Source organism: Podarcis pityusensis (genome assembly GCF_964106645.2).
Source record: "Podarcis pityusensis genome assembly, chromosome: 3".
NCBI classification, from domain to species: Eukaryota; Metazoa; Chordata; class Lepidosauria; order Squamata; family Lacertidae; genus Podarcis; species Podarcis pityusensis.
In genome coordinates, this window is record NC_138026.1 from 56,320,946 (window position 1) to 56,331,137 (window position 10,192).

General features: G+C 39.9%; 1 protein-coding gene across 5 annotated transcripts in view; it reads left to right on the plus strand.

Moving 5' to 3' along the window:
• NKAIN2 (sodium/potassium transporting ATPase interacting 2) overlaps nucleotides 1-9,836 on the plus strand; it is a gene marked incomplete at its 3' end in the record, with an annotated part of 443,436 nt that extends 433,600 nt beyond the window's left edge. For 3 of the 5 annotated variants that reach the window (XM_080999765.1, XM_080999761.1, XM_080999763.1), the window contains 2 exons: nucleotides 3,789-3,870; nucleotides 7,236-9,836. In XM_080999765.1, the coding sequence (XP_080855891.1) occupies nucleotides 3,789-3,870; nucleotides 7,236-7,245 (92 nt within the window). Of the gene's footprint in view, nucleotides 1-3,788; nucleotides 3,875-7,235 lie in introns of those variants that run through there. The other 2 variants (XM_080999762.1, XM_080999764.1) reach the window with 1 other exon arrangement.
• Nucleotides 9,837-10,192: the final 356 nt, after the last annotated feature.

Here is a 10,192-nt window from a genome sequence, read left to right on the forward strand (position 1 = left end):
CACATGCCACTGGTTCCATGTACACCATCTCCTCTGGTTATGTCTCTCTCTTCCAATCCTGGGTCACTCTCCCCCAGGCAGACATAAAGAGGGAAAGCACACACACACACACACACACACACACACACACACCCTACATCATTTGCTTTTCAAAAGGGTTTGAGTAAAAAGACTGATCCGGTGGAATTAAAATAGATCCTCTTCCTTTTGCATGATTTTACATTGAGTCAACCTCCCCACCCTAACACCATCACATAAATGCTTAAATTAGTAGACTGCACAGTAAAAATCGCAGTGCTTTCCAGGGTTGCTATGGCACAAATGCATCTATCCAAGGCACAGATCCTCCTGAATTATCCAGGGCTCTTAAACAGGATGACAACAAAACCGCCACTAAATGACAGGACACATGAATGGACAGAGATTTAAAGATGGTTCTGAGGGGATCAGTCTTAAAAATTATGGTGATCTGCATGGATTTTTTTGCTTTGGATCCATGTTTTTTTACCATGGCAGTTTTGGAAAGCACCAGATGCATTATTTTTATGGTTCAGCCAACAAGATAAGTGGTTTGCATGGTGGAGACCCCAAGAGGAGGGAATCTGTTTTGATGAATCTGATGTAAATGTGTGAGTGGGAGAGAGAGAGAGAGAGAGAGAGACCATGACTGATCACTTTTCCCTGCCATTCTCTCTTCCCTGACTCCTGCAGCATCTCACTTTATCCCCCTGCCACTGTCTGCCTCCCCACAGTCTCTCAGATCAGTTACCTCTTCCTCCTACAACCTTGGTCATTCCAATCAGAGCTGAAAGAGGAAGTGGGAAGTAGCTTTTCACTTCCAGTCTACCTCCCTTAGCACTACGTACTTTGGGGGTTGGGAAATAAGGGCACAGTGAGTGGAGGCAGCACTAACTTTCACAGGTGATGTATTGTGCTTTCAGGCACCACATTGGTGATCCCAGCTTTAAAAGCACCAGTTGAAGGATTATGATCTAGAGCCCTATTTTAGCATTGAATTTAGGGCCAACAAAATAGCATGGTAGATTTTTGCAACAATGTTTTTAATGCAACAGTCTCAACCATGAGATAATGGTTGATTGTCTGAGACTTACATCAAGGCTCAGCTAACGAGGCCTTTTCATCAGACCCAGGCAGTATTTGTCACAAGATAAGTCGCAAGTGCTACATGATGGTTGTGCAAATCTACCCTTGTCTCCATCAGGATATGAAAGAAATCCTGATTCCCAACATAACAACATGTTGCCCATTGCAAAGTACAGATAAACACCAAAAAGATTCATTTTGTCTTTCTTTAGTGGTAAAGTACATTAACTAAGGCCCATTTGGCAAATATCCAAAATAAGACCTGTGACACAGTCATTTATAGCATGTGTGGATACATCTCAAAAACAAGCCTCCTCAACAATAAACTCAGTTTCACTCATGTTTTCACCATTGTCACCATCTGTCTCGGGACTGGGTGGCAAATATGCAGGCTTGTAAAGAAATGAATCTGTTTTCCCAGTCTTTTGAGGGGGCAGGATTATGATTTCTCTAAAGACACTGTGGATGCATTAATATTTATTACAACAAATAAATTACCATTGCAATCTAATAATATTTTATCCCTTTCTACTGGACTTGAAAGAACAGATGTGAATTATTTATCCCCCAAATAGAAGGTTGCAGTGGACACTTGCCAGACCATTCTGCTTTATCTGCCATCTGCGAAAGATACTAATGTGATGTCAGAACAGGCACTTTGACCACTGCTGCCATCTTCAGAGGAGGAATAAATACAGATATACACAGAGGCAACTTATTTAGGCATTAGCATGCCTGAATAATTTACATGTTTTCTGATAAACTAATTGTGCAATCTTGTAAATAGAGGAGTAAATCACATTGGAAACTACCAGTGTGACTTCCAGATAATCATGCATATGACGGGTCTGTAAGAAATTTTAAAATCATGCCTCCATGAAAGAAGTAACTGTAAGCTTTTGATGTTTCACATCAATGGGATTATGCCTCTGCACTTTCAGATTTGCTCCTGAAGAAACATAGTTAAGAACCCTAACTGGTGGTGATGTTCTTAAAAGATCAAAAGCAACTTTTCAGTGTGTTTGATGAATCAGTTTAGGATTAGAACATCTATGGTCATTCAGTCAATAAGGTTTATTTATTCAATCCCATGCCAATACTATCAGACATTAGAAGCTGCACAACACTTTTAGTGACCTTTTAGGTTCTGCCAAAATAAAATGCCCAGTAGAAAGGACATCAATTGGCATGGGGTTTGGAGACTATAATAAAGCCACGAGCAACTTTTAGATCAATCTGGTCACCACCACAGATTCAGCAAAGCTAAATAGGAGTGTGTCATGAATAAGGGGGACAAGATTGCATTGTACTGCTAGTTTGCATACATTGCAAACCATCCTTCTGGAACCTCTCTTCTGTGCTCAAGTCTTTACAGACTTACAACATCCTAAAACAGATGCCCACCTCCAGGCTTCTTTTGTGATGGTACTCACCTATACAGAGTACCAACACCACTTTTCTTGCTGCCCATAGCATCTATTTTATGTGGGCACCCATGGAATGTTTGTCAATATACAAGAACCATCATGCCATTTTTTATGCCGCCCCCCCCCCCCCCCCGCAAAGCACTGCACACCCCTTTCCCCATATGAACCTGCCTGGACCCAGAGATTGACTTTGGATGCCCTTCTCTGCATGCTGCTTTCAAGGGGGGTCTGGAGGGTGGCGATGAGAGAATGTATATTTTCAGTGGTAACTCCCTAATTTCCAAGGGAGGCCCACCGGGTCCCAACTTGGTCATTGTTTCAGTGCCAGACATTTTTTTGTTTGCTTGTTTTCCTGGGCCCTTGATGGGATGCTTTTATTCTCACTATGTTTTTCATATGTTTATGCTTTTATATTATTGCTATGTTGCTGTATTTTATTCATCTTGTAAATCTTTTGGGGATCTTGTTGTGGTGAGTAATTCACAAATTCAGTAACCTAACCATTCTGCTGAAGAATCTCCCAGAATTCTAGTACTCAGGCCATCCAAAGCAACTGATTAGAAGTAAAAAAAGAATCACTTTATGCTATGAAATTCATTGCCACAGAACATTAAAACTTACAAGTAGTTAGTAGTGATGGCTTCCTTGAGTACCTGACAGAAGAAATCAGGAAGATGGCATATAAATTCACTGGTTCCAAAGCAGTCTACTGGAACAAAGAAACAATGCAGTTGCTCCCTTGGAAAATATAAGGTCTGACCATGCCCATCTAGGCTGTCTTTAGCACTTACTGGAATTCACAGGTTCCTTGTAAAGCCTGGGATAATTTTTCAAAGAGCATAGATCCATTTCCTTTCATCTGTTGCTCACAGAACCAGTGTGGCAGCCTGATGTGACACAATAATCACAACCAGTTAAAACATGGAGGCTGCAAATTATTGGTTTACAGCCTCCAACAAATGTGTAATTTATACATTCCAGTCAGGTGGGCTGCTCATAAACAAGAAGAGCAATGGTATATAGATAAATTGTTATAATCTGTGACTGGCACGCTGATGAAAACTTGCTCTCTATATAGTCATTACCCTGTAGATTCTGTACTTTGTTTGCATTCTCCAGAATCAATCACTTCCATTTTAATAAACTATTAAGGGCGGGGGAGGTTAGCCAATGTAATATGCATGAAAGCTTTTTTAAAAGGAAAATGCCTATCACTTCTGAGAATGTCAGCAATGAATGCAATCTCCTCCTTTTCAGTTGACTTCATAGGTGGATTTGACTCTTACGGCTATCAAGGCCCACAGAAGACATCTCATTTACAGCTACAGCCCATGTATATGTGAGTACCTAGCTTTCAAGTTACTCTATCAACTGCTAGATGTGTATTAATGATTAAAAAGTAGCACTTTTTAGGGAATGTCCAAGAACTCCTTTAAAAGTACATCTGCTTGATATGCATTTCTTACATTACAATGCTGTTGTATGAGTAGGGAATCTCAGGTTTGCATTTTTACCACATGGATTGGTCTGAATGCACTGAATGCCATTTCCAGCAACAGCCAAGCATATTCACTGCTTGCATGGAGAGTCCGTGAAATTTTACCATCTACATCATCTTTCAAACAACTATTCCTGTGGATCTTTCTCTCCCAGCAGCTTCTTTGTTGATGAAAGTACATTAGCCCTAATTTACCTCTGGGTGAACGCCACAAATAGTGATCCTATTATTATGCTCAGCTGTCAGACTATTTGTGAAACATGGCAGCTTTCTCAAAATTCAGTTTCTCATCTGTGTGTGCCCAAAGAAATGCTTTTTCACTTTTGTCACAGTGTTCTACACTTACAAAATGTTATTTCTTCCTGTCACTGTTTGTGGCTCCCAGGTACTCAGAACAATTCAAATCCCATTTCTTCCTTCATATAGTATACCTTGCCATCAACATATGGAGCCTTCTAGCTGAGATATTATCCCATTCTCTTTATGTCCTCTGCTTTGAGAGTAGCTGATTGCATTTACAGAGTTTACAAACACTGGCTGGGAAGAAAGCTGAAGCCGTAGGGCAAAGAAGTCAATATAAATTTTGAAGCTTGTAGTTGAGAACAAGGAAACACAGGAGGAACATCTGAAACTCAGTGCAGGTTTGTTGCCATTTTGCTCCAGTACTGCTCACTGACATGTAGGAGATATTGGCTATATGCAGAAGACAACAGAGCTGTTGATATTTCTAGTAAAGCGACAAAGGACACAATGGCTGCATTTGGATGTCATGATAAATTTGTCCAAATTTATCATATTAGGCATGAGAATTATCCATGTTGGGAAAGAGAACAGGAGAGACTTGCATTTGCTTGCTCTCCTTTCCCCTAACCCACATCAGTAAGACTGCAAGGAGTTCAGAAGCTGTTGGAGAGAACTGTTGTGCTTATGTCCTGCTTGCAGGCTTCCCATAGGGATCTGGCTGGCAAATGTGAGAACAGGATGCTGGACTAGAGACCAGCAGAACCTTTCTTCCACTCATAAGCTTTTGCTACTTCTTTTTTATTATTAAGTGCAGCTTGTCACATCATCCGAGCCCAATAAACTGTGGTTAACTGTAACCATGTCTTTTGAAACAAGCCAACATCAAACCATGGTTTATGAAGCTGACTTTTTTTCAACAAACCACAGTTTGAGCTGTGTCGTCCTAAAGCTTCCAATCTCCTCCTCATGGCCATGTCAGCGAGCATGTAAGCCCAAGGTTCACCTAGACTCACAATAGTCAGCCACTGTCATAATCCAATAAAACCCTTAAGACCAAATTTATACAGATATTTGTATTTAAATATATAAAATACTAATTAAATGTTTTGTGTTGAAATATTTATTTAAATACATTTTATTCTAGCTCAAGATATGCAGTTCTACACATATTTTATCCTAAAGCACATTTTATGCATTTTGGTATAATTTTTTTATTAATTTTTTTGAGCCAAAGGCCATATAGCAAAACTGAAAAAAGTACTAAATTGAAAGTATAATTATAGGTTTGTTCATGTGCTACCCTGAGAGGTGTGAATTAGGTCACTTTGCTTTAAAATGCAGAGCAAACAAAGTTCTCCTTGTAGGGGATATAACAGGAAAGCAGTAAGCATTTTAAAGATCATTTCTGAAGGGCTTGGGAGTTGTTTTCTACCCTTCTTGGGGATTTTCAGGATTCTGAACCAGCTGTCATAATCAGCCAAATTTCAAGCAAAATTATGTATGTGTTGATGCATGATCAACTAGCATTCTTCCTTATGCCCAATACATTGCTCCGTGGCATTCTACCATGATAGAACCTGCTTTCATCTAATTGCACTGAAATACTCTTGACTTGTCAACGAAAGCAACAATATGGAACCACTAGTGCAAAAGATAACTGAACCCCCCGTAGAAACTTTGCAACGTTGGATTATTAAAAATGTGTGCCGCCAAATATTTGAATTGTAGAATAAGCAAGTACATGACGTCAATATTTTTGGTAGTCTAGGAAATAATTTGAAGGAGAGAGACGCTCAAATAGACAATAGAAAGCCAGACTCTTTCAGTACTTCACTATAGAAACATTGGTTTAAAGAGAGAGAAAGAGAGAGAGGGCCGATGACAGTATGTAATATGAAATGCATAATGTGTTGGAAAAATTGCTCAAGAACAGCTCGCCATTACAGAAGAATTTTCCTGTCATTCTCTGAGGACTTTCAGCCATGAAATGATCTGCCTTCTATACAGAGCCAGTGTCATGAAGGCATGCAGTTTGCTTTATGAAGCAGAATTCCTGTGACTAGTGAGATTCTCAAATCTTATGGCCTGATTAAAACTCATTAGGATTTACTCATTAGGGTCATTTCCCCCCTTCATGTCATTGCTATAATCCAGACATTTACATTAAATCCAATGTTTCTCTTGATGTATTTGTTTCCCAAACAAAAGAACTCCTCTACATCTGAAGCCTGCTGCAGGGCATGGCATCCTTCCTTAATTATGTCATTTGCATTTTCCTCTTCTTCCAGAGGAGAAATGCCAGGGTGCCATGCTGTTGTTTCATTTATAGTACACCAAATCCTTTGGCAACCCCAATGCTGTCATATTTACCTTTGCATAGCTCCATTTAAATGGATAGCCATTCTGATCCAGGCAATGAACAGGGCTAATCTGACAGGGTGACGGGGAGAAGGTAGACCTGAAGCAACACTCACACTGATCACCTGTGAGGGGAGAAAAATGCTATAGTGAGGGGGGCTGCTACAGCCCAGCTCTTCTCTCCTCACACTTGACAGATGTGTGAGGCTGTCAACCTCCCTGTGATCTTCGGATGAAGGCCAGTATATATTATTATTATTATCATCACGGCTAGTCACCTATTAATATAGGAGTATGGAGGGGAAAGGTGGGGCCCAGACTCATACTTGGCATTCTCTCTCTGCTCTCTAACCTGAGATTGTTGGTGCCATTGTCTGAAGGAGATTAGGTGTTTCTTAGAGTATACACATGATTTCCATGAACATCACCTTAAAAGTGTTTGATGAGTTGTGAACTATATATGCCAATGGGCATTGACATCTAAACCTCTCCTGTATGTATATTATTTTGAAAATTCAACAAAAAATAATCCCCTCAAAAAAGTGTTTGATGGGTATACAAACCTTTGTGCTGATTAGATACATATTTCTTTCTCTTTCTTTTAGGTCAAAGTAGACAAAACAAAGTCTGTGGTTGGGGTCGAAGGACTAGTCAAAGAACTTATTCCAGCACGGCCTCCTGTGGGTGCAAAAGAAGGAAGAAGTCTTAACTTTTCTGTTTCAAAATATAATACTAGAAGAATGCTGGGACACGGAGACCTCACTTTCTCACAAGTACAGACTGCAGTGCACAAGATCCTTTCTCTCCCATCTTGGATTTTCCAAATTCTTATACAGAAAGTTCAGAAGGAGAAGCGGTGGCACCATCTTCTGGTCACTGCCTGCCTTCTCTTCTCTTCCCTTTGCTCCTGCCTCTGAATTATGAAACAATATCTCATCCATTTTGGTTCTGTCTGGAGCCGTATCCTCTTAGTCAATAAACACTAACGATACCATGATGACCTTGAAACAGAAGTCAATAGACAGCAAGTTGTTTGCCCTAAAGGCTGTATAATACATACTTGCCTTAACCTATCCTAAGTTACACATCAGAGAAATTCGGTGTGGACTTTCTGAAGTAACTTCCTTTAGGCTCAACCATGCTGTTCATTAATTGTTAAAGATTTCTAAGGCTGTGTCAGGTAATAGACTCTGCTCCCCAGTAGTTCCAGAGTTGGCTGTGTAAGAAAACCACCCGCTGGCAGTCAGAAGAGGTGCTTTAAGTCTCCAGAAGGGCTGGGATGCAAATACACTTTAAAATACTTCTAAGAGAACTGGGCTCTTTGGGGAGCTGGAAAATGCTGAGGGGAAAAGGAACATTTACTAAAGTAATAACTGTAAAGAAACAACAAAAACAGTGCTCCTTAACCCCACTGTTTTTATTTACTGCACTCTAGGTGCTTTTATAAATGACTCTAAATATGTCTTTTACTAATGACAGAGACGTCTGCATTATTTCTATCAGCAGAGGCCAACTGAATATGTATTAACTATGTTTACTCTTTTATAACTTAATTCCAGTTGAAAATCCTATGTAGGTGAGCTTTTTTAAAAAAAGAAAAACCTGCAGCATATAAGATATTTCTTTCTGGGTTTTGTTTTGTTTTTTTAGTTGGGGTGGGAGTAGTTGCGTTGGTAACATTTTTGAAGACCTTTTTGTGATATTTGGGGGATCTGTTGTGTGTTAGAATGTGTATCTTAACTTTCTGTATTATCGTGGCTGGAAAAAAAAGCTGTGCTGTTATGTAGTTGGCAACAAGATGCCTTTGGAAACTTTGCTAGTAGATCAATGTCTTTATGAAATACTCTTGGAGTCCTAGAAACGTCTGTTTGTTCTGAATTTGAGCTGTATATTCAGCCACTTCATTGGCTTTTCAATGGGAAGAGATATTTTGCTCAGGATTTTTTGGAACCGGAATTGCCCTCATTTCTTTATTTAAAACTTACATGGGTATTCCAGCTGTAGGCACTTGATGGGGGAGAGGTTCTTCTACAAATTAGCAAATTGCCCATCAAGTCGTCTTCAGGCAACGTTTTTCTACACTTGCCAAATGTTTGCATTCTGTGTGGCCTATAAAAACCATCATTCCCCATGACAACTTTCAAAGTCTGTTCCTATAGAAACACCAGTCCAACTCACTCCACCTCACATTTTTGTATCTTTCAATGGATGTAACATGTCACAGACAAAAATAAATCTGGATGCGTACAGGACAGACATGCACTATAAACATAATCAGATTCCAGCAACTAACGTGAAATGGGTGTAACCAAACTGTACTATGAGGAAATCTGCATAGTATAGTGGATAATACATGTAAATTTCAAAACTGTATTCCTGCAAGATCAAGCATCCTACTCTTAAGCAGTTGCATAATTGTATCTACACTGCACTGGTGCAGATTTTCAAGGTGCTCTATAATTCTTGTTGGCTTGTTCGCCATTTTAGGCTCGGACCAGAAGTCACTGTAAACCTAACATTCACTCACTATCAGTGGAATTAGTCTGGGATATGATGCATGAAGTATTGCATCCTTAACCTTACTTTTCAAATAGGTGTGTTAAGGAGCGTGGACCGTGTTACATAGTGAAGTAGCAGCACTGACCAAGCAGCAACTCACTGACATTCTATCTCCACTTATGGGGATAAACACAGCATATCAGCAAACTTATATATGTATTCTGGCTCTGGAGTAGAGTTTTGATCTCCTGAATGCATATCCATAGCTCAGACTCCTGGTCTATTAAAAAATGATGACTATACTTAACTACACAATTTTTGGAGAATCAATTGCTTTATATAGGTTTGATCTTGCTAAACACCATAACGGCCTAATTACTTTAAAAATAATTGTGTTTATTTTTACTGTTTATATAATCATATATATATGGGAGTGTACCAACACCAAGCTTCCTCAAATTCCCTATCAGGAAATGTTTGTGAAGTTTGTGGTTCAGTTCAGTGTTAGCAAATATAAGCAAGCTAGCCAGCCAGCCAGTGCTATTTCATCGGCCTATAGGATGAAGGCACTTCTCTACCTTTGCTTCCCATGCCTGCACCGGTATCTACTAGGAAACAGCCATCTTGCTGCAAATAAATGGCATACTTTCCTAGAATGTATCCTGCTACCCCCACTGCCAAATATTGCTGTATGTTTTTAAAAACAACTGCATCCACTGTAGAAAAAAGCTGAATGAGAAGAGGGAAGTATGTCCCCTTATTTCCTGTGGGCTGTATCACCCCTAGTGCAAAAGCCTCCATGAAAGAAATAGAGTTTCTCGAGTTCGTGTGCAGGTTTACAAGGATCCAGACTTGCTCTTATAGCAGCACTGACACCGAGTGCCAGCTGCTTTTCAGAGTGCAGCGCAATAGTATGACTAGTGAGTGTCCAGAAAGGAGAAGTGCTTGTAGGAATGATGTCAGGTAAGGGAACCACTTTCTCTGCTTTAGTGTGGGCACTGTCCCAACGAGAGATGGGCTTTCACTATAAAAGGGACTCCCAACTGAGTTCTCCTCCTATAGG